General features: G+C 36.9%; 1 protein-coding gene across 7 annotated transcripts in view; it reads right to left on the bottom strand.

Moving 5' to 3' along the window:
• The window catches only part of RPS6KA3 (ribosomal protein S6 kinase A3), a 108005-nt gene that overhangs the window by 7430 nt on the left and 75110 nt on the right, over positions 1-25465 (bottom strand). For all 7 annotated transcript variants that reach the window (XM_033104954.1, XM_033104962.1, XM_033104990.1 and 4 more), the window contains 8 exons: positions 19539-19627; positions 19270-19334; positions 19089-19191; positions 10668-10792; positions 8581-8706; positions 6076-6165; positions 3993-4151; positions 2088-2249 (listed from right to left, as the gene is read on the bottom strand). In XM_033104954.1, the coding sequence (XP_032960845.1) occupies positions 2088-2249; positions 3993-4151; positions 6076-6165; positions 8581-8706; positions 10668-10792; positions 19089-19191; positions 19270-19334; positions 19539-19627 (919 nt within the window). The remainder of the gene's footprint in view (positions 1-2087; positions 2250-3992; positions 4152-6075; positions 6166-8580; positions 8707-10667; positions 10793-19088; positions 19192-19269; positions 19335-19538; positions 19628-25465) is intronic.

Here is a 25465-nt window from a genome sequence, read left to right as displayed (position 1 = left end):
GAAAATCAGAATCTGGCAGGGGAGAGAAACAGATATATATTTAACAATTCAACATGATAAGTATCATAACAAAATTATGTCTAAAGCGCTATGGGTATAAAGATGAGGAAGCAATTCCTTCTTGATAGGGGAGAGAAGGAAGGCTATGAGACAGACTGTTTGTATTGGGCCTAAAAGTAAGAATTCGGGAGGCAGGGGGAGGAGGTGGGAGAGGGCAGAGGACACCCAAAGGGCAGAGGCACGGTTAGTGCTAGTTCTGTGTGGCCAGATCTCCAGGTAGGGGATACGAGAGAGACTGAAGGGCTTTTATAAACATCTTGTTAAGGAATTCAGATTTTTTTTCCTGTAGGCAATCAGATGTCATTGAAGTATTAAACAGGGAAATAAAATACGTAGACTTGTATACCAGAAAGATAATGCAAGGTATAGAGGAAATGCTGACAAAAGGAGAGACCGGAGGCAAGGTCACCAGATAGGAGGCCATTTGTTGCCAACTAAATAAAAGGCTGTGAGGATCTGCACTAAGGCAGGACATGAAGAACAGACACAAAGATAAAACAGGAAGTACTTACTGAGATTGGATGTACCAGGTAAGGGGAAAGGGATATCAAATATTTAGCAATCAGAATGGACAGGATTTGGTGATAGACTGGATGTAGAGATATGGTAGATAGAGGGAGGATTTCAGCAGAACTTCAGAGTTTAAACTTGGACGACTAGGAGACAATGAGTTAAAAGGTCAAGTCTAAGGAGAATTGAGTCATGGAAGATTTCCTGAAGAAGATGAATTTAGAGACAAGTTTCGAAGCACAAAACAATCTAATGGGCCAAGGAATGGCTACATTGTGATTTCCAGAAGCAGACTGCTTGCCTGAAGCAGGAAGCACTTAGGAGGAAAATGAGATGGCTAGATTAAGTGACCATGCTTGGACCAATATGTGTCAGAGGCTGTGGATATGTGGACAAACAAGAAAAACACCCGTCCCTCATCAGTTCTAGTACCACTGGGAGAAGAGATAAATATTATTCTAAAAAGTAACAAAATTTCAAAACGTTTGGAAAATAAAGGGGGGAAATCCAACTCTATTATCCAACTATCCTAACATTGCCAAGTATTATCATTATTTGAAAAATCTAGCACATGGTAAAAGCACAGACTTTGCAGCCAGACTGCCTGTGCTGACATCTAGATCTGACCTCAGATGAATGACATAACCTCTCACTGTATACTGGTTTCCTGTAAAATGTGAATAAAAGCACTCACCTCACATAGTTATAATGAGAATGAACTATTATGTGTAAGCTACATGTTGTGAAGATGAAATCAGTTCATCTATGTGCCTGCCACATAAGCCCTATATCAGACTTTACTATTATTTTCTATCATCTTGTTCGTAGTTGCATTTTTTTTTACATAGTGATAAAAAGGCAAGAAATCTTGAGGGCAAAACTGGATTTTAGACTTGCTATAATGGGGAACTGCAATTTCTTAAGAAAAGAAGCAAGTTGATGAAAACGGTGCTTGGAAAGGACTTCAGGAGCTTTGTAGCTCTCCTGTGGAATACTCACAGAATGACTAGGAGCAAGGGGCGCCTAGGCTGAGGCGAGGGAAGCAGGGGCTAGGACAGCAGTGCTGTGAGCACAACAACAACCAACTGGTTTTAGAGGATAACAGAGATGGTAACTAGCTACATTGCTAAAGACAAGAAGAGACCTTCCTGTTTTAGCCTCAGAAATACAGAAAGATAGTGACAAAAACCAGGAAATTAGAAAGGTATTAGGAAAGGCGGAGAATAAGCTAGTTTCCATTTATTCCATGCACTGACACGCACAAAAGTATGAGTGATAACAGACATATACAGATGTGTGATTGTGCAGAAAGACAAGTCAGGGCAGGAAAAGGAATACAGGTGGTAGTGGACTGATGACAGTATGAACTACCAACAGAAGAAAAAGGGCTGACATTTTATTCTAATTATCTGTTCAGTAAGTTTTCAATTAAATAACTATTAACTATTCTATATTAAACACAGCAAATGAGTTTTTAAATATACTGAAGTACTACAAGCAAGCTGTTTCGCAATTACCTCTGGTGCAACAAAATTTGCAGTATAACAAGGAGTCATGAGGAGACCGTTTTCTGCTCTTAGCTGTTTGGCAAAGCCAAAATCACAAATTCGAATAGATTCTGGATTGCCAGATTCATCCACATAAAGAATGTTGCTAGGTTTCAAGTCTCTGTGAACCACCTAATTGAAATACAAATTGAAGAGGTACATTAAGAATACATTTCCATTACAGAAAATACTTTATTCACAAACTGTTGGAGCAATGCACTTAACAAGATAATGAGTGGTGACCTTTTCAATTACCCCAACATCATAAAATGCTGAATGTAAGTGTAACTCTCTAACACAGAACTGGGGCAAAGAGAGGAAGAAGAAAGAACAGTATTTACCTTCCCCCTCTTAGTCCAACTGAATAAGTGGGTTAAGGAAAAATGCAAATAATAATAATACCTGTCTCCAAGTTATTCATTCTTTAAACAAATATTTATTGATTGCCTATCATGTGCCAGGGTGTTATATAAGGAGCTGCAGATATTATGGTGAACAAGATCCGTAAGATCTTTGCCTTTATATGCTAGGAGCTTACACAGCAGCGGAGAGGCAGAGAATAAACAGAAAAGGGATGGGGTATAACTAGGGAGGTTAGGGAGGGTCTCTAGAGGAGGTTAACATCTGATCTAAGACCTTTAGAACAGAGCAAACAAGACACAGCAGTAGAGTACAACCATACTAAGTAGAGGGAACAGAATACACAATGGATGTGCACGAAAACATACTGATAGTCTCAGTAGGACAGGCCTGGGGTTTAGGAGGAAAAAGGAAAAAAATCCAGACTTTAAGTATTGTCTATTTGATATGCAAGCGACAATGTCACACACAAAAAGATACCGATCCTTTAGAGTTTTGTATTGCTTTCCCCGTTTAATCACCTATGTGAATACTTCTTTTATCATAAGCCTCTCTGACACTCCTTATTAGATTTATGTGTTTCTTACATCATCAAATTCAGAGTTTATATCCTAATCAATCACCTCAGTTTTAGTTCCTAACATCCAGAACATGACTTCTCCAGACCACTTAAAGAACTTACTACTGCTAAGGAATTGGTAAAGAACACAGAAGACTTAGATGATTGAAGTCATGAATTCTTCAGCGAATACTGAGTTCTACTAATTTCTAGCTACAGTCCTAGGCGACTCTTGACCAGCCAGAAGTCAAGAAGCTCTAGAACGAAATCAACACAGTCCACCTGTTAGCTTCTAGGGGTGAAGACAAACAAAATGAGAACAATGTATTGAAAATAAACTCCTTAAGACATAATCTCTTACTCTTTTTCTTGCTTCCAATTCCTCTTCACTCCTCTGCTGTTCTCTTTTTCTCCTTCCCTCCCCTCATTTTCTCTTTTACCCCCTTTCCCTTCCAGACTTCTCTTCTTTTAAAAATATGATTTTTTTTTGCCATTTACTAAAATATCTGTATCAGGAAGAAATGAGGAGAGCATCCACCAGTCAGAAGCCAGGTGACTATTTGGCCTAATCCGTTGGAAGGATTTCCTTTTATAAGTGAATACAACCCATGATTCTCTGGTTCTGCTTCTAAACTTGAAACGGGCCCAGTTCTCAAGAGCACAGAGTGGCCTAGCAAAAATGGCACTATGTCTTCCAGGTCAGAAGATCTCACTCACTTTTTCTTGGGAAGCATAAGAATTTAACATAAATAAGGTAGAATTTCAAAGTAGCACTTCAAGCTTAATGGGAGAAGTTTACATAGAGGAAGAACAGCAGGATAATTAAGCTAATAGTAGTTATTTTCCACTACATGCATAAAGTAACTTCTACTTTTGTAATTTTAGCTCAAACATTAAGAAAAAAGGTATGCATGTGTGTGTGTGTATTTTTTATATAAAACATTAAAAAGACTTACCCCTTGTGCGTGAAGATATTCAACAGTTTTGGTTATAGTAAACAGGACAGCGCTGGCCTCTCGTTCAGAAAAAAATTTCTGTCTAAGAATTTTATCCAGCAATTCACCCCCTTTCATAAGCTCTGTTACTACATACACATATTTTCCATCATCGTATACCTGTAAAATTGAACACCAAAATGTGAAAAATTATGTAAAGCTTTACATGTGCTCAGAACAAAGTTTAGCATATTAAAGAGAAATTAAAACTCATTTTTATATTCAAGGAAAATTTTACTTATCACAACCAATGGAGGATATAAAACTTGCAAACAGTTTTAGACACACAAGAATATTAAAATAAGAATTGATGAGATTGAATGTCAGAAAAATAACCTGTAATTTCCTTCTGTGAAACTTAATTCATGGCAATCGAAGTAACTATGGGCATGGTATATGAAGGGGAACTCAACTTTTGCTCCTAGGGTTCGTTCCTCTTGATTTTTCTATCTACTGCTGATGGCAAGGTCTGCTACAAAGACACATTCCTGTGATTTTCCTGGAACTTCTGCAATTGCAGAACTTCTATATTTATATACATGGTACAATGAATTATTCTGGTTTTGGTTAAACTGAAAGACAAGTTGTGGCTAGTATTAAGTAGGAAGATTGAGTAGCAAAGAGAAATTCTATCCAACCACCCAGAAGCATACCAGTTTACTCCTTATGTAGAAATAGGAAGCTCACTGTAATTTTGGATTTGTACTCCAGGCAATCCCGAACTAAATTATCCTCTTCATTAAACTTCAGACCCTTTCATTCCCCCTTCACCACAGAGTTACTGCACACCTTTATTTAGCTCCATAAGAGGTACCACATACTTGGACCCAAATAATGGAGAAAACAAGGTACCTGCCCGCAAAGTTTTTATTCCAGTAGGGAGAAACAGAAATAAGAGTTAAAACAATGTTGAAGATGCTGTAATAAAAGTGGGGGAAATTTCAGAGACTTTGGAATTTGAAACGAAGGAAGGAGCAAAGATGTAAAAAATAGTGACAGCTGAGGGAGTTTCCAAGGCAAGGCTGCGAGACAGCATTTTCTACACTTCCTTTTGGATTTACTTGGTTAGATTCTTGGATGTTATATTAATGAAAGAGTCACTTAAGTTAAACAGCTTCACATTTTAACGGGACTAAGTTAACATTCTCCTTCTAACAATGAGCAGTGATAAATTAATCTGAGGAAACTGGAGTTTTGGTTCGGAAGGAGAAGGAAGGGTAAACTTTAGAATTCACAAAATCTCAGATGTGAAAGGTGAAAGGTAGACCTCTGGCTCAGTTGGCCTCGTGATATCTGGTCTACAACCCCCAGCTATGGCCTTTGAGCCTATGTGACCACCGTCAGCATGAGAGGACTTAATGCTGCCTGGGGAGTTCACACCCTTTGCCAACAGCTCTATTATCAGTCATAGGGAGCAGGGAAAGGATACCTTACTTGTCCTGAGGGTGGTGAGGGGCGGGGCAGGCTTCCTGGAGGAAGTAATGCCTTAGCAAAGTCTTAAATGTACGGTAGGTAGTTAGCCAGGCAAATAAGGGGAAATGGTGTCCTCAAATGAGGGAACCATAAATTCAAAGACAGAGCAGCATGAGAAAACGAGGCATTTTCAAAAATTTATATACACTGGAGCATGGCTGGAGCATAGGGTATGTGAGGAAACGTGAAAACTACTATGGACAGAGGAAGGTGGGGACCAGAGGTGATGAGGGTATGAAACGTAGGGAAGTAACATGTTTAGATATGACTGTAGCTCTCTCTGGCAGTACAGTGGAAGAGTTTGGGGAAATCCATGCAGCATGCGACTAGTCCATCCTGAATATGCAGTAAATGCAGATGTTAAAAGCAATGATGTCAGCGACATTTCTCTTCTTAAAACAAAAGGAGAAAAATTAACTATATAAACATATTTTACTTTGTAACTGAAATTATGCTATCTGTGTTGTCCTCCAATCTATTTGTTTTGCTTATTATATTGAGTTCTTTGTCTAACCCATAATATTTGAAAACAGCTCAGATTCAAACTATCTATGTTAAAGAATCTACTTACATCCTTTAGAGTAATAATGTTTGGATGCTGTCCGTAACGAAGAAGAATTTCAATTTCTTCTGTTGGGTCTCTCTTGCTTTTATCAATAATCTAAAAGGCAAATGGTTATCACAAAATCTCATGAACTGCACAGTCATAAACTGTAAGAATTTATAGCTACAGACCTTGGGCATCATCTTATGTAAACTCTGTATATATAAGCCATTTATCAAGTAGTTTTATTTAAGTACCTGGCCAGACTACCTAATCAAAATTCAAAAGCCAGTCTTGATGCAGATGGTAAAACTGTAAAGTAAATTCTATGCCATGAGTCACATTCTTACCAGGTCTCTCCAGTTTAAGTTTGTAGTTAAGTCCTAAACTTACTACAAACTCAAACCCTCAAGAAAAGGTACCAAGAACACAGTTAACATATCTTTCTTCCGTCCTCGAACATCTTAAACTTGTGGGAACTCAGTCAACTTCTAAGCCCTGTCAATACAGATAATTAAGAACAACATGTATCTATAACACCACTACTAGCATCTATTTATTGAATTAACTTTACTTCCTTTAATAAAATGCTTCAATGGAATATCCCATTAGTTGCAAGCTACTTATAAAACATTAATTAACAGTTAAGTAGAACAAGCTTATTTTTGAAGCTAGGCAGAAAGCTAAGCAGGAAACCACTCCTAAAATTTTACTTGCCTAGAATTAAGTTTAATTATTATAATAAAGCCCTTTAAAATACTAATGTAGCTTTCCAATCCTTTTATGTCAGTTACTTATTAAAAATATTTCTCTTAATGTTTTAATCTGTTGAAGTAATATTGTATTTTTAAAAAGACAAGGTTTGATTTCATTTCATCCAAAGGGTAGTCTGAAATAAATTTTGCGACCTTCATATTTTCAGTGTTAAAGCAGCTTAGTAATTAATGTATGTAATAGATACCCAAATGCTCCAGCAACCTAGGAAAGCCCTTGTAACTCTCAGTATGAGCCAAATATGCTATCTGAAATGGGTTTAGTTATAAAACAGTTCTGTATTTGGAAAACAGGGAAGACATACATACAGGTGTCCACCAAAATCGGCTGTAAATTGTCATTTTTGTGGAATTAGGCAAATGGATGATTAAGAGGAAACATATGGAATAGACATTCTAATTCAAGGGATATGATCTGGGACTAGTCTTTTGAAAACCAGAACACATTGGAAGTGTTATTTTTGGCAACCTTCTCTCTGATCTGCTAATCTGAGCCCAGCTTACATTATATCCATATTTGTGCTTGTGGATCTCAGATTTGTATAATTTCAGTAGAATCCAGTTGTGCTGGGATTGGTTTTATGAATCTAATTAAAGTCACAAGAGTCCACAAATAGTTTGAAGATATTCTCAAGGTTTTGGTATACTGCTCCTGGTTTCTGTCATTCAAAGCTGGCCTTAGGACATTTCTGCTTTTTTTCTGATGTGTTTATGGAGGCAAGATATATCCTTAAACTGCTTACCAAGTACATTATTCATCTTCTCTCCTTTCATGTAAGCAATTTGAAAATTTCTATGTATCCCAGATGTCACTATAGGCAATGAGTAGGAGAGAATATTAAAATGTATTTCTATGGTTTATCTTTACCTCTGACAGAAAGTCTTGTGGACACTGATAACTTTAAAGCAATTAGATCCAAGATTAGAAAAGTAACAATTTGTGTCTTCCCAGATATTTGCTATGCATATATAAAACACATTCCTTTTAATTTTTACACAGTGAAATCATATTCTATATCTAGATAAATGGATGGATGTAATCACAATTAATGCCACTCTCTCACTAATTAAACATGAGCTATCCATACTTATAGACTAGTTCTAAGGTTCAAGGTAAGTTGAAAGCTTTAGACATTACTTGAATTGCTTGCAATGGGTAAGCAGAGGCTACCATCCCAAGAAATGAAAAGGAAGAGACTTGAATATCATATTTGTTCACTTACAACTAAAGGTTTGCAACTCAAACTTTATCATAGAGCCATGTGTCTTGGTTTTTTGGCTTAGAAAATTCTTGCTGTCTTAGGACATCTGATGAAATTAAAAGTTAACGTTAATAAATTTTATGACAGTGGTTCTTATTCTTTTATTGGTTCACAGATCCTTTTAAATGTGAAGGACGGTATGAACAATTTTGCCAGAAAAATGTAAACATACAAAATTTGGTATACAATTTCGAGTAATTCCTGAACATAAAATGGGGGACTCTTGAGAGTAAAAGAGGTGCTACCAAAAATCAGGTCAGGTGTACATTGGTACCGGCCTAAGCAAACTGATGTATGCTACCCTACCTGTAACTCACAGGGGAATCCATGGTTCCAGATGAAGATCCCTGAAGATCGCTAGCCAGACATTTAAAGTTACCTGATCTTTTTATAACAAGAGCCACATTTACCAAAGAAGAAGAGTGTAATTTTTCACTGGTACTGACATGCATGAATAAGAACTGTTAGACTTGCATTTTAAATCTAAAAGCATTTACCTTCACTGCAAACTCCATGTTTGTGGCTTTATGTATACATCTCTTGCAAACGGAGTAGGAGCCAACTCCAATGTCTTCTTTTACTTCATATCCATCAGTGAACTGAATACTGTTCCTGTGCAACTGCTACAAACACAATTATAAACTGACAAAGAGTTCCGTAATGATTTTGGTACATTTCATAGGGAAACAAGTTACTCAACATGCAATGCTGATGTTAAATATAAATGAGTATCAGTCAAAATAAATCTTTACAGCATTTATTCTTCTACAACTGCGTGTTTTGGAAGTATCTACAATAAAATCTACAGCATGAAATATACCCTTTACAAAAACTTATATTAAAAACAAAAAATTAAATTTGTACAAGAAAAAACACAGCGCTACTTCATAAGGGGCTGATAGCCCTGCATGTGATGGAGCCCCTTTCCACTCTCCAACAGGCTGCAGGTCTCTGAAGTACCCTTGCAAATGGGGAGAAGTCTGAAATCTCTGGTATAGAAGAAAAGCTTTAGGAGGATTCAGAATTAGAAAATCTGGATTCTTGTCTCAAATGCACCACTTGTAGGCTGTGTGACCTTGAACTTGTGTTTCTCAGAGGGTAATGATGAGGAGTAAAATAAGTATTTGTAGGTGATACCTATTATTATCAGTTTGGACTATCAGTAGCCATGCCCTCTTTTCTCTATCCTCAAGTCATAGCTTCAGTACGACTTCTGCTAGAGAAGCCATTATTAATGGGTTAAGGACTAATAACATGTGGTAGGATGATGAATAGCAAATTAATGGTTCCATAAACAGGCCGAAGGAAGCTGTGCTGTCCTCGGCTATAGGTAGGAGACTGTCTCCCCAGCCCCCACCACATGCCTATGAGCCTTGTATAGGTTAAAATTTGAATTCTGTAGAATATATGTTTTCAATTTCTATTAGGTACAGAAGTTACAACTTTAAAACCTGCCATGTATTACGTGATTGTCATAGTAAAAGGGACAGACTATTTCTACATGAACTTTGTTCAAAAACCAGCATTTAAACTGGTTTTCTAGAAAATGGAGAAAGCAAGATGAGTGACTCATGAAAAAAACTTTAGAGCAAAAGTAACTTAATTATCAAGCAAAGTCAAGCACTAATTATACCGTAAAAACAATTCAGTGCTTTAAAAGATATATCTAGTTCCTTCTATGATTAGGAAGATGAAATGTATCTTTTAATGATATAGGATGAGAAGAAATAAATCTAATGGCTTGTACTACTTGTGTTCCTCTAATAACATTTAATTTACTAGTCCAGTTTCCTATTACACACACACACACACACACACACACACACACACACCTACCTACAAACCTGCTTCTGTGACTTTTACCCCCTTTTTTCTCCAACTCTGATAAACAGATGGGATAATGAGGTAGAAGGCACCCTAAGGGAGTACCCATAACCATTTCTTCCTAATGACAATAGGGACCCCAAAAAAAACAAGACATAAAACTTAAGACTTACCTTCATTTTCATTTCTTGTGTTTCTATGGCAGAGGTTGGTAAACTACGACCTGTACACCAAATGTGGTTCACTACTGGTTTTCTACATAAAATTTTACTAGCACACAGCCATGCTCATTCATTTCTGTATTGTCCATGGCTGCTTTTGTGCTGCAATGGCAGAGTTGAGTAGTCGAAACACAGATCATACGGCCTACAAAGCCTCAAATATTTATTATCTGGCCCTTTACAGAAAAAGTCTGCTGACCCCTTTTCCAAGGAACCAGGAGATCTCAGTTCATCAGAGCTGACCTGACAGAGGCAGAGGATGAAACAAACGAGGCCTGATAAACATTTTGAGGCATAGGAGAGGGGAGAGATAAAATGGTGATATTTATTGCAACTCTCTTAGAATTCCACTTTCAACTCAGGATTCTGATGCATGCAACCTTTTCAAAGGCATATGAAAGAAATTTCTCCGAGTAACATCAATGATATAAAATGCTTATTAAGCTGCTCACTTAAGTCAGCAGATCAAATCTAATCTAATTATTCACACAATGAACTATATTGTACAACATTTCAAATTTAAAACGACATTCACTCACCTGAACAATTGAATGCACACCAACTGTCTGCATAGCTTGGCTTTCATCATCTGAGGTAATAGCAACAAAACTAAACCCCCGAAAAAGCTGATGTGCATTAGCACTAGGTGGAATGCCAGGTGAATCTGAAAAGAATAATAAATTACTAAGAAGGCAATTACTTTGAAAGGTAATTAAGGGAAGAACTGTTGACATTATGACCTTTCTCACTTATTCTGGAATTCCACTTCTCAGTCATCTGGTACTTCCAGGATAACTCACTGAGGTCTGTCCTGATGGCTTGTTGCCATCACAACTCTAACATCCTACTTCCTCAGAGCCCAGAAAATAGCTAATGCATTGAAGAATATAATAAATAGATGAATTACTGGCTTAATGTTGTTCTAAATTAGCACTGTCCCATAGAACTTCCTGCAGTGATGGAAATTTTCTTTACCTGTTCTGTCCAATATGGTAGACACTGGCCACATGCAGTTACTGAGCATTTGAAATGTGTCCAGTGTGAGTGAGAAATAGAATTTTTAATTTTAACTATTTTAAATTTAATTAATTAATTTACTACCATATTGGATAGTGCAGCCCTAAATGGGAAACTAACAGTGCTATGGTCCCTGGTTAGGAGGAGATACAAGGTTGAGTTACAGATAATTTAGGAGAAAGGAACTTAGTTCAGTGGTCTCAGTACACAATGTGAGAATCCGGAAATCTTACCTACAAGTTAAAAATTATCTGGAAATCTTAACTACAAGTTAAAAATTATTCTCTCTACATAATATAGTTAAGGACCAAAAGTAATTTCTAGGATGATCATGGTACATATTCCTTAAAATATATTTCACAATATGACATGTATTGTTATTGAAATTATTTATGTGGAATCTATTGGCATTAACAAAAATAGAAATATCCTTATATAATATGGTTAATGTTCACTACAAAGACAAACAATAAATGTGTTATTCATAAATAAATATAAACACACAATTAGGCACACTTTTATAAACATACTATAAAGGCTAAAGGCAAGCAAACAACAAAGGCAAATCTACTCGACTGTGTATAAAGTTCTTTCAGAACATTGGCTTGATATTCTCAGCAATACATATTGTTTAGTGAATTTTAAATCGTGACAGGCAGCGTGAGGTGTGCTTCTTGAACTCTCCCCTGGAATTTACAACAAATTGAACAAGTATAACTCCACAAAGGACTCCCTGCGCAGCAGACAGGCAAGACGAAGAGGTGCACTACTGAAATCATTTAAAGGTGGGCAAATTGCGCGACCTGGGAGGAGGGAAGGGAGAAGTGCAGAGAGGCGGCCACGTGCGGACGCAGGATGCAGACCTAGCTCAGTGCTCCGAGCTCGCTGCACCCCGGAACTACCGCAGCTACGGGAGAGGGAAGAACTCGGACTGCTAGGGCTCCACTTATGGCCCACAGGGTTGAGGGGGCAGCATATAACACGGCTGAACCCAACGCTCACAGCAGAGACCTCGGACAAAAGACTGAGGGAAGAAGGCTGAAAATGGTGGTTTAAGCCCTCACTGCTGAGCAGAGAACGGAAGCCTTAGGCACCGAGACTGGCCGCCCCCTCCTACCCTCCCAGAGCTCGCCCCATCCCCACCTGCCCAGTGCTAGAAGCGGAACAGTAGCTGTGTCAGATCAAAAGAACAGAATATTTGCAGTTCTGAGAACTGTGGTCCGCAGACACAGATTCGCAGCCCAACTAGTTTCAGCAAAGGGGAGGGAGCTGTGGAAGCAGGACCGGCTGTGGTGGTGGTCGCTGCCATTGCTCTGGGCCAATTCTCAAAATTCACCCCACGCCTGTCCCCACCTATCTGGCTGGATCCCTGAAGGAGTAAACAGAGCCGCTGAAACACAAGGGCTCTGAATCTGGAAGAGCTTTCCAACTTCATAAGCTCTCCACATCCCCCCCCCACGGAGGTGGTACGCTATGACCCAAGCGAACTGTTAACAAAGGAGAAGCCCGCCTTCCAGGGAATCCCCCCCATTGTGTGAGAAGCCAGAATAGTGCACAGAAAATATAACACTACAGTGTAAGAGAGAATAAAAAGCTGCAGACAGAGAGAAAATAAAGCATTCTACCAATACCTATGGGAAAACAAAAGTAAGACCTCTTTCTATCAACCTGTTGCGGAACCTACTACTGTAGATGTCTGCGAAGAGAAATAATAAATCATTCATTGCCATGAATAACCAAGGTAACAAGACAGCTCAGAAAGAAAATGAAAAGTCTCTAGAAAATGAACTTAAAGACACGGAAATATGTGACTTAAGTGACAGAGAATTCAAGATTGCAGTTCTTAAAAAACTCAATGAGATGCAAGAAAACACAGACAGGCAGTTTAATGAACTCAGAAACACAATCAAAGAACAAAATGAACATTTCACCAAAGAGATTGAAATTTTAAAAAAGAACCAAATAGAATTTCTGGAGACTAAGAACTCAGTAAAAGAAATGAAGAATGAAATAGCCAGCTTAGGTAGTGAAGTTGATCAGATGGAGGAAAGATCAGCGACATCGAAGATAGAAATCTGGAAATGATACAGATGGAAGAAGAAAGAGACTTGAGACTAAAAAGAAATGAAAGAACTCTACAAGAACTTTCTGACTCCATCAGAAAGACCAATATAAGATTAATGGGCATACCAGTAGGAGAAAAAAGACAGAAGGGAACAGAGAGTATACTCAAATAAACAGTCGACGAGAACTTCCCAAACTTGTGAAAGAACTGGATACTAGACTCCAAGAAGCAAATAGAACACCTAATTACCTCAACCCCAACAGGCCTTCTTCAGGCACACTGCATTGAAGCTGTCAAAAATTAACGACAAAGAAAGAATCCTCAAGGCCCAGGGAAAAGAAGACGGTAACCAACAAAGGAAAGCCCATTAGCTTATCATCAGATTTTTCAGCAGAAACTCTACAAGCCAGGAGGGAGTGGAACCAAATATTCAAACTATTGAAAGAGAGAAATTATGAGCCAAGAATAATATACCCAGCAAAGACATCCTTTAGATAGGAAGGAGGAATAAAGACCTTTCCAGACATACAGAAGCTGAGGGAATTTTCTAACACATGACCTGCACTACAAGAAATACAGAAGGAGGCTATTTCACCAGCACAAATAAGGATAACTTGTGACAATCAAAACATAAAAAAGTGGGAGAGTAAGGGCCTGAACTGGATTATGGGAATGGAGAAAGTAAGCATGGTGAAGAAAATGGAATACTCTAAATATGAAACTTTCTTTTACATAAACTTAATGGTAACCAGTCAAAAGAAACAATCCGGAACTGAAATATATACTGTAATAAAAGAAGAAACAGAGGGAAACATCATAGAATACCACCACACAGAAAAAACAGACAACAAAAAGGCAAAGAAACAATGGAGACACAGTCTTACCAGGAAACTAAAGACAGAATGACAGGAAATCCTCACATATCAATAATCATCCTAAATGTAAATGGACTGAATTCACCAATAAAAAGGCAGAGAGTAGCAGACTGGATCAAAAAACTAAACTCAACCATATGCTGCCTCCAAGAGACACATCTCAGCTACAAGGACAAACAAAGACTCAAAGTGAAGGGGTGGAAATTAACACTCCAAGCAAATGGTATCCAGAGAAAATCAGGAATAGCCATACTGATATCAGATGAAACAGACTTCAGGATAAAAAAGGTTAACAAGAGACAAAGATGGACATTTCATAATGATAAAGGAGACTATCCAACAAGAAGAGATAACAGTCATCAATATTTATGCCCCCAATCAGGGAGCACCGAAATATACCAAGCAACTACTAACAGAACTCAAGGGAGAAACTGACCAAAGCAAAATTATACTAGGGGACCTAAATACATCATTGACAGCTATGAATAGATCATCCAAACAGAAAAAAATAAAGAAATAGCAGCCCTAAATGACACATCAGATGAAATGGACAAAACTGACATTTATAGAGCACTTCATCCTAGAATATCAAACTGTACATTTTTTTCTAGTGTACACGAAACATTCTCAAGGATAGACCATATATTGGGACATAAAACTAGCCTCAGCAAATTTAAGTAGACTGAAATCATACCAAGCATAGTCTCTGATCACAAGGCTTTGAAATTAGATACCAACTGCAAAAAGAAAGCAGGAAAAACCACAAATAGGTGGATATTAAACAACGTACTTTTAAAGAACAACCGGGTCAAAGATGCAGTAAGAGGAGAGATCAAAAGATACACAGAAACAAATGACAATGAAAATACACCCTACCAAAATTTTGGGGATGCAGAGAAAGCAGTTTTAAGAGGGAAATTTATACCATTACAGGCCTATCTCAAGAAATGAGAAAAATCCCAGATAAAAAACCTCACGCTACAACTTAACTAGAAAAAGAAGAACAAATGAAACCCAAGGTCAGCAGAAGAAAGGAAATAAAAATCAGAGCAGAACTAAATGAAATAGAGAACAAAAAAGACAACAGAAAAAATTAATGTGACAAAGAGCTGGATTTTTGAAAAGATTAATAAAATTGACAAACCCTTGGCTAGACTCACTAAGATAAAAAGAGAAAAGACACTAATAAAAAAAATCAGAAATGAAAGAGGGGAAGTTATTATGATACCACAGAAATACAAAGGATCATCCAAGAAAACTATGAAGGACTATACGTCACCAAATTCAATAACCTAGAAAAATTGGACAAGTTCTTAGAAACATATAGCCTTCCTAGGTTGAATCATGAACTGGAAAATCTAAACAGACTGATCACCAGTAAGGAAATTGAATCAGTCATCCAAAACCTTCCTGAAAGCAAAAGTCTGGGACCAGATGGCTTCACTAGTGAATTCTACCAAAACTTCAAAGAGGATCTAATACCTGTCCTACCCAAACTCTTACAAAAAATTGAAAAAGAGACAATACTCCCTAACTCATTTTACGAGGCCAACATTACCCTGATACCAATACCTGGTAAGGATAACACAAAAAAAGGAAACTACAGACCAATATCTCTGATGGATACAGATGCAAAAATCCTAAACAAAATTCTAGCAAATCGAATGCAACAATGCATTGAAAAGATTATTCATCACAACCAAGTGGGGTTCATCCCAGGGGCACAAGGATGGTTCAACATATGCAAATCCATCAATGTGATACATCACATAAACAAAATAAAGGACAAAAATCATATTATTATATCAATTGATGCAGAAAAAGCGTTTGACAAGATACAACATCCATTTATGATTAAAACCCTTAATAAAATAGGTATGGAAGGAAAATACCTTAACATAATAAAGGCCATATATGACAAACCCTCAGCTAATATTATAATTAATAGTGAAAAACTGAAGCCCTTTGCTCTACATTCAGGAACACGACAGGACTGTCCCTTATCACCTCTGCTTTTCAACATAGTGTTGGAAGTCCTCGCCAGAGCAATCAGGCAAGAGAAAGAAATAAAGGGCATCCAAAATGGGAATGAAGAAGTTAAATTGTCACTCTTTGCAGATGACATGATGCTATATATAGAAAACCCTAAAGACTCGACTAAAAAGCTATTAGAAACAACGAATACAGTATAGTTGCCGGCTACAAAATCAACATACAAAAGTCCATCACATTCCTATATACTAACAATGAAATCTCAGTAAAAGAAATTAAAAAAAAATTCCTTGTGGAATTGCAACAAAAAGAATAAAAATCTTGGAATAAACTTAACCAAGGATGTGAAAGACCTATATGCAGAAAACGAGTGAGACATTTTTAAAAGAAACTGAAGAAGACACAAAGAAATGGAAAGGCATTCCGTGCGGATGGACTGGAAGAATCAACATAGTTAAAATGGCCATATTACCCAAAGCAATACAATCCCCATCAAAATCCCAATGGCATTTTTTAAAGAAATAGAACAAAAAATCATCAGATTTGTATGGAACCACAAAAGACCCCGAATAGCCAAAGCCATCTTAAGAAAAAAGAACAATGCTGGAGGTATATACTCCTTGACTTTAGCTTGTACTACAGGGCTACAATAATCAAAACAGCATGGTATTGGCAGAAAAACAGACACACAGATCAATGGAATAGAACTGAGAACCCAGAAATAAAACCACATAAATATGGACAGACAATTTTTGACAAAGAAGCTAATAACATACAATGGAGGAAAGACAGCCTCTTCAATAAATGGTGCTGGGAGAATTGGATAGCCACGTGCAAAAGAATGAAATTGTACTGCTATCTGTCACCATGTACCAAAATTAATTCAAAATGGATCAAAGACTTAAGCACAAGACCTGACACAATAAACTGCATGGAAGAAAACACAGGCACTAAACTTATGGACCTTGGGTTCAAAGAGCATTTTATGAATTTGACTCCAAAGGCAAGGGAAGTAAAAGCTAAAATAAACGAATGGGACTATATCAAACTTAAAAGCTTCTGCACAGCAAAAGATACCATCGGCAAAATAAAGAGGCGGCCAATTGAATGGGAGAAGATTTTTGCAAACAGCGCCTCCAACAAGGGACTAATATCCAAAATACACAAGGAACTCATGAAACTCAACAACAAAAAAACCAACAGCCCAATTGAAAAATGGGCAGAGGATCTGAAGAGACATTTCTCCAAAGAGGACATACAAATGGCAAATAGACATATGAAAAAATGCTCCACATCACTAATCATCAGAGAAATGCAAATAAAAACCACAATGAGATATCACCTCACCCCAGTCAGAATGGCTATCCATCAACAAGACAAATAGTAACAAGTGTTGGAGAGGCTGTGGAGAAAAAGGAACCCTCATAACACTGTTGGTGGGAATGCAGACTGGTGCAGCCATTATGGAAGGTAAAAAATGACGAATAGAATTACCATATGACCCAGCAATCCCTCTCCTGGGTATCTACCCAAAAGCTCTGAAAACATTTATCCATAAAGACACGTGTGCTCCAATGTTCATTGCAGCTTTGTTTACGGTGGCCAAGACATGGAAACAACCAAAATGTCCTTCGATAGATGAATGGATAAAGAAGTTGTGGTATATATACACAATGGAATACTATTCGGCGGTAAGAAAAAATGAAATAGTACCATTTGTGACAACATGGATGGATCTTGAGATTATAATGTTAAGCAAAATAAGTCAGACAGGAAAAGTAGAGAACCATATGATTTCACTGATATGTGGTATATGAACAAAAAACAACAAAAGAACAAGACAAACAAATGAAGGAACAAAAACTCATAGACATAGACAATAGTTTAGGGGTTACCAGAGGGTAAGGGGGTAGGGGAGCTCTAGAAGAGGGTAAACGAGGTCTAATATCTGGTGATGGAAAGAGAACTGACTCTGGGTGGTGAACACAGAATATGAGATATAGATAATGTATTACAGAATTGTACATCTGAAATCTATGCAACTTTACTAACAACTGTCACCCCAATAAACTTTAATTTAAAAAAAAATCAATGTGACAGTATTATACTGAAGACTTCTCCTAATACAATATCTGGACATAATACAATATAGCAGTGCTATAGTCTGAGATTTTCCCCAGATCGGGACAAATTGTATGGAGAAAGCAAAGTAAAACATCACTATATATATATCATCAATTCCATGCATATCACTGTCCATGGATTTGATAAAATTTTGTTCATGTTAATTCAAATTTCTAAGGCTGTCTTATAAAAGTTATAAACAGCTATCAATGTTTAACATAGACTGTAAAGATTTTGGCTGGAAAGCTTTATAGTAAAGTTTGAATGATGTACTCTATGGAAAATATATGTAAGTACATTTTCTATTTATTTGCTTGTCAATGAGAAACCTGGGGTCTGGTACACCTAAATGAGAGCATTAGAGTGAAAAACACACCATTATGTGTATTATGAAGTACAGGTTATCATTTCAAAGATTACTTCTGTATAATAGTCCCTGCTTATACAATTTTAGGATAAAGCATGATACAGGATATGATTCATTTTGAAGTTACTATACCTCATATAAAGTTTAAGGTATGCTTGGGATTTGAACTTTACAAGTACTTCCAGAATACCACCTAATAGAAGAGTTTTAAAGAGAACTATTTATACTGGAGTATTTCATGGAAAAATAGCTACAGGTAAATAAATGCACAACCAAATAATTTTTCCACATAAATAGTATCAAAGTTTAAGGCACAACATAATTTGCTAAAAGATTTAACAAGAATCTTAACTGCTATAAATTACTTTAAAGGATTTACTAATTATCTAGGTATTGTGGCAGGGATTGAGTATGAAGGGGAGATATGGGATAGCATAAAGAGTTGTACTAGAAAAGATTTTCTGATTGAACAAGAAAAGAAATATAGTCTTATATTTGGGTTTTCATGTTTTTCCCTTACCTTTGGGAGTTTTTGCAGTAAACTCAGGATCAAAATAGAATGTGTCTTCAGGCCTGCCAGTTGCAGGTTTAAAAGGTGGATGAATTTCTCTTCTGTATAGTTTCTGGAGTAAAAAAAGAGAGACTTAGACATGTGTTAATTATTTTTTAAAAATTCAAGCAAGTTTCCATTCTATACTTACATTCCAGTCTATTGTTGAGAAAAATAAATGTCTTTTGATTTCTTCAACTCCATCTGGTCCTGCACCTATGAAAAATTAACTAATTTTGATTAAATGGTAATTTTATTTCAAGGAGGAATACATATTGTGTATTTAGTCTTTGCTTTAACATTTCTCCTAGTATTTCATAATCCCACAACAAAAACAGATATCCATCTTCCCCCCACCCCCGAAAAAAAATAAACCCAAACACCAACAAACACACAAAAGAAACAAAAGAAAAATTTTACCTAATCTGTTTGCAGGATTTCGTTTGAAAAGCATTCGTAAAAGACTCTGGGCTTCAGGACTCAAAAACTGAGGCATCCCAAGTTTGGCTCTAAATGAAAAACCCACAGAATAACATTTTATTTTCTGGAGGTATTTGTATTTTATTTAAAATTTTGTTTAAATTAAATTTTTTATTTTAAAATAATTGTGGATTCACACTAATTGTAAGAATACAGAGATCCTGCATACCCTTTACCCATTTTCCCCAAAGGTCACATCTTAAAAAACTATACAGTACACTATCACAACCAGGATATTGATATTGGTACAATCCATCGATCACATTCAGATGTCTTCAGTTTTACCTCGTGTATGTGTGCATCTGTGCGTGTGTGTGTGCTTAGTTCTATGCCATTTTATCACATGCGTAGGTTCCTGTATCCCAGTAAAGATACTGAACATTTCATCATCACCAGGATCCTGTATGTTGCCCCTTTATAACCACACCCAGCTGCCTCCCTCCCCAACTCCTAATCTCTGGCAACCACTAATCTACTCTTCATTTCTATAATTTTGTCATTTTAAGAATGTTATGTAAATGGAATCATATAGTAGGTAACCTCTTTTCACTCAGCATTAATTCCCTTGAGATTCATCTAAGTTGTGTGTATCAATAGTTCATTACTTTTTATTGCTAATCAGTATTATTCCATGGCAGGGATGTACCACAGTTTATCCCTTTGCCTGTCGAAAGACATCTGGATTGTGTCCAGTTTGGGGCTGTTACAAATAAAGCTGCTGTGAACATCTGTGTATAGGTTTTGGTGTGAACACATAATAATATAACTTTAGTCTGTAATTTTTTTAAAAGTTTATTGGTGTGACAATTGTTAGCAAAGTTACATAGGTTTCAGGTAATCTTCTCATGAACTGTTTCAGTTTTCAGAATTTTGCAAATAGCACTACTGTCAGAGTAAGATCATCTGAGTCTTAGTTCTGGCTGTTTCACTAAGAACTTTGTGACCTTGGGAAACCCAATCTCTTTGGGCCTATTACCACTTCTTCGTAAGCAAAAGGGATTGGATGTTAGATCAGTGGTTCTCAAACTGTAGCCTTGGAACCATTTTTCAAAAGGAATTTAAGAAATCCAACATTTAAAACTGCTACAAGAACATGTCCTATATACGCTTATTTTTTCCTTCCATCCCCTTTAATAGCCCTGCAGGGAAGAAGAGCTGGTGGGAAACGGGTCTGTGGAATATCTAAGAGTCTGTGGCACATAGTCTGAAAACCACTGGCCTGGATGAGCTTGAAGGTCTGTTGCAGCTCTAATATGTAATTTTATTCTTTTTCTCAACCTACAAATCAAGGAAACCAATGATCCTGTAAGTATGAAAATAATAACAGAGCGGGGCAAAATGGCTGGCAGAGAAATTTATATTTCAGAAATAGATCCATTTATTATTCAGTGTGTTGTTATGGAGCTACTATGTGCTTAGTGCACTGCTTAGTGCTGAGGATACAAAGACAGCCCCCCACAATCAATAGGGAAGACGGATACAGATAACCCTGGTACATTAAGAGACAAATTCAGAAGGACATATGGAAGAGTGCTAAAGGGTTATCTAATTTAACACAGGAGATTGCGAAAGGCCTTAAATGCAATCTAAGGGTTGGGAATTTATTCATTTGGCCAGTATCTCCCCAACATTTTACTGAATAACATTAATCTCTCTAGATACTTAAAGGCAACAAAAAATACATCATGATCTAATGAGTTTGTAGAATGCTATCTATTATACCTCCCTGCTGGAGAAAAAAACACATTGCATTTAAAAGGCTGAGAAATCTAGAGTAAAGAAATCGGTATTTTTCTAAACATTTGTTTCCAGCAGCTTTTTCTCAGAGAATAACTATTAACTTATTAACACTTTGTAGAATTAATGTCCTGTTGAACAAACTTGGGGAAACACTGCTATATTAGGTAACAGGGATATAGCAGAAGTCTTTAAACAGTGGACTAACATGACCAGATTTATTTTCAAGAAGGTACTTCCAAGGGCATTATAAAATGATCTGGAGTGGGAAACAGTGGTAGGTAGTAAGCATGCTACTTAGGAGCTTGGCCCAGTAGTGTGGGTAGGAGCTCACCATGCTCTGAGAACTGTAAACAGTGCAATGCAGAGGAAAGGCTGGGACACTGAGATATTTCTGACAGAAAGTGGTGAATACCTGCATATGCAAGAGAGAGTAATCAAGAATGATTTTCAGGTTTATGGCTTTGGAAAGAGGCTGCATGGAAATGCTGCTAATTGGGAATACAAGAAGAGGAAAAGAATGGCAGCTAGAGAAAAATTTAGTTTAAAAGTATTAAGTCATGCACGTCATATGTTTTGGGAGAGCCAGGCAGGTGAGTAAATGGAAATATCGGTCTGGTGTCTGGTAAGCTAAGGTAAGAAAGAGTGATACGGGAATAATTAAAATGTTGAGCGTAAGAGGTCAGCCAGGAAAGTGAGCACAGAGGGGAAGAAAGCACATCAGAGATGGTACCCTGGGGAACAAGAACATTTAAAAGGTGATCAGAAAAAGGGCAACTCAGGCGTTAAAAATAATGAATGCAATTGGTCGAATCACACTGATTATTAAATCCCATGAGTTCATTATAGTAAAAAAAAAAACACAAAAAGTCAAAACTAACATAAAACCCAACTCATTGGACACCACCCCTACTGGAAGTAACTAGGGCTCTGACAAATGGAAATAATTAAGAATTAAGCATTTATTCTGCCCTTCTTGCTTGAGCCTTATTTCAAGGTAACTAAATAGCCCTAGTTGACGAGGGAAAGTACATTGTTTTGGAAAATATCAGCTAATGAATGAAGAAGGAATAACAGTAACAAAAAAAATCACCATTTTTGAATCCCTAGTAAAATAATTGTTTCAAGTAATGATTATCAGTGGATGAAACCAATAGATGAAAGACACGGAACTTTACAATGGAGGGATCAGCTGTAATCACAAGACCTCATGACCAGGTGTTGTAAAGTAAGCCTCCTGATGTGATGCAATAGAGTGCAACAGCAAGAACTATGAAAAACTGCCAAATACACTTAACCAAAAATAGGATAAAGGAATAATATCACAAGGAGAATAAAAAAAATTCCACACTTCTAGCAAAGGACTAATTGTTACGTAACCCTGGTAACAAGAGAGCCACCAGAACTGGTTTTAAATCCAGTCAATTGATCAAAGACAACTTGCCTAAGTGAACATAGTTTGCTTTTTTTTTGCAAACCAACTAATCAGTAACAGCTCTTCATTCATGAAAATTAGCCAAACAAGAATGGGCTGCCTCTACTAACCACACCTGAATGCCAACTTATCAACAACAGTCCCTCCCAAGTGACCATACTCTTACAGATGATGTCAATGCACTAATGACCCTGAAAAGCTGTCAATTGTTGAACTCCACCCTTCCCCAAAAACCTACATAAGAACAGTGGTCTTCTCTGCTTGGAGAGATTCTATAGGATCAGCATTGCTCTCCCTTACTGTAGTAAGCAATAGAATCAGCTTTATGCTTTTTTTCAGCTATTGAGAGGTGGTCTCATCTTTCAACAAGATAAATTCAGAAAGTGGAATTATAAACTGGCTGACTTGGTTTCTATAAGCAAATGGCAGGAGAAAAACAGGATAGACTGTTCTAGATGAAAAGAAGCTTCTGTTCTTGTATGAGAAATACAACCAAAAAAACAAAACAAACCAAAAAAAGAAATACAACCAAATGAAATGTGCAGACTTTCAGGACTGTAAAAATACCACTTTGGAGAAAATCTAAAAACTCTGGTTAAAGACTAGTGTTAGATGATACCTAAGCATTATTACTAGTTTTGTTAGATGTGGTTATGTAAGAAAGCATCTATACTTTTTACTGATACAAACTGAAGTAGGTGAGAAATGACATGTCTGGAATGCTTAAAATATTTCAATAAATTAGAAGAAAAGGGAATAAAATGGAGCAAATGTGGTAAAATCTTGATGACTTGAATCTGGGTGATTGGTATGTGTGTTCACTGTATTACTCCATTGTTGTGAATTTACATTTGAAAATTTTCATAATTAGAGAAAAGAAGGCAGAGGAGGAATGGTCAAGCAAAAGAGACTAAAAGAGGAATGCTTAGAGAGGTAGGAGAAGCTGATGAGATCAGGAAAAGCTAAGGGGAGTAAGAGGGGCTGACAGTGTCAGACCTTCCTTAACTGTCCCATCTAAAATGCCTCCTCCCCCTGCCCCTCACACTTCAAGAATCCCCTGGTTTCCCATCCATGAAATACAGTTTGTTGTATACTGGTATACCTGTATACTGTATACCTGGTATTATATTATATTAATTATACTATATTAGACTTGGTCTTATATTATAGTAAAATAAGACCCGGTCTTATATTAATTTTTGCTCCAAAAGACGCATTAGAGCTGATTGTCTGGCTAGGTCTTATTTTTGGGGAAACACAGTGTGTGTATATATATTCACGGGATGTGGAGTACAGCATAGTGAAGATAGTCAATGGAATTGTAACAGCTATATTCGATGTCAGAGGGGCAGTAGATTGGGGGGCATCACTTTGCGAGGGGTGTAAATGTCTAATCATTACATTGTTTTGTACACCTAAAACTAAAAAAATGAAAAATACCCTGCTTTATTATCTCTGTTGCTCCTATTACTACCTGAAATACATTTATTTGTTTAAACATTAATTCCTGGTCTCCTCCACTAGAACGCAAGCTCTGTGAGATCACAGAGGATCTTGTCAGTCTTATTCATACTGCATCCTACGTACATGTAGCAAGACCTCAATCATCTGTTGAATGAATTGTGTGAACAAATGTCTAAGAGTCAATTTTCTAACAATCTGCCACTGATTTAAGCAACCAGGAGATCACTGATGACAACAGTGAGAGAAGTTTCAATAGAGTGGTGGGAATGAATGACAAACAGGCTGTGGGATAAAAGCAGCCAAAAAAATGAAAGACTACTCTTCAAAGAGGCTTTGTGTTAAAAGGATGCAGGAAGATGGTGCAGAAAGTTGAAAGGAAGGCCAGGTCAAAGAAAGGGTGATCTTGTTCCCCCAACACCAGAGTGTGTTTGTTAGCTGAAAGGAAGGGGCTAGAGTAGATGGAGTGATGATGGTTCACTGAACATTCATTTATATAGCAAATAGTTTTTAACCTTTTTTATTGTGAAGAAAAACAAAGTGCAAAAACAAAAAACAAAACAAAACATCCCAAAACCAAAGTACACAGCTCAATGATTTACCACAAAGTGAATAGTCATCTGACCAAGAAATATAATATTGCCAGAACCCCTCATCCAATGTAACCACTTACTAATTTTGCCTCAGGCTTTTGTGATCTAAATATGGACGCTAAAAACCATGCTTTCGTTTGTCTGCTTTTAAAACTTTATAAATAGAATCATACAGTACTCATTCTTTTCTATCTGAACTGCCTTTGCTCAACATTCTTGTGAGATTTACCCAAGTTGTTGCACATAACTGTGATTTGTTCATTTCCTTTGCTGTATGGCACACTACACCCATGGGCCAAAGACCTCAGCCTGTTTTTGTATGGCTTTTGAGCTAAGAATGGTTTTTACATTTTTAAAGTACTGGAAACAAACAATAAATAGTATGTGACAGAGACTATGTCTAAAATATTTACAGACAGTCTGTCAATCCATTTTATTCCACTATAAAAATATACCATAATTTATTAATCCATTCTACTGTTAATGAAACAATTTCCACTTTTTGTCTATTATAAATAATGCTGCTATGAACGTCTTTGTACTTGCTTCTTCGTGTGCATAGAAATTGGGTGCATGCCTAAAAGTGGGATTATTGGATGAGGGTATACATATATCGGATTTTAGAAGACAATGCCAAAAAC

The sequence above is a fragment of the Rhinolophus ferrumequinum genome, chromosome X (genome assembly GCF_004115265.2).
Source record: "Rhinolophus ferrumequinum isolate MPI-CBG mRhiFer1 chromosome X, mRhiFer1_v1.p, whole genome shotgun sequence".
Taxonomy (NCBI): domain Eukaryota; kingdom Metazoa; phylum Chordata; class Mammalia; order Chiroptera; family Rhinolophidae; genus Rhinolophus; species Rhinolophus ferrumequinum.
The sequence above is the reverse complement of the archived record's forward strand: the minus strand, read 5'-3'. Positions and strand labels throughout refer to the sequence as shown.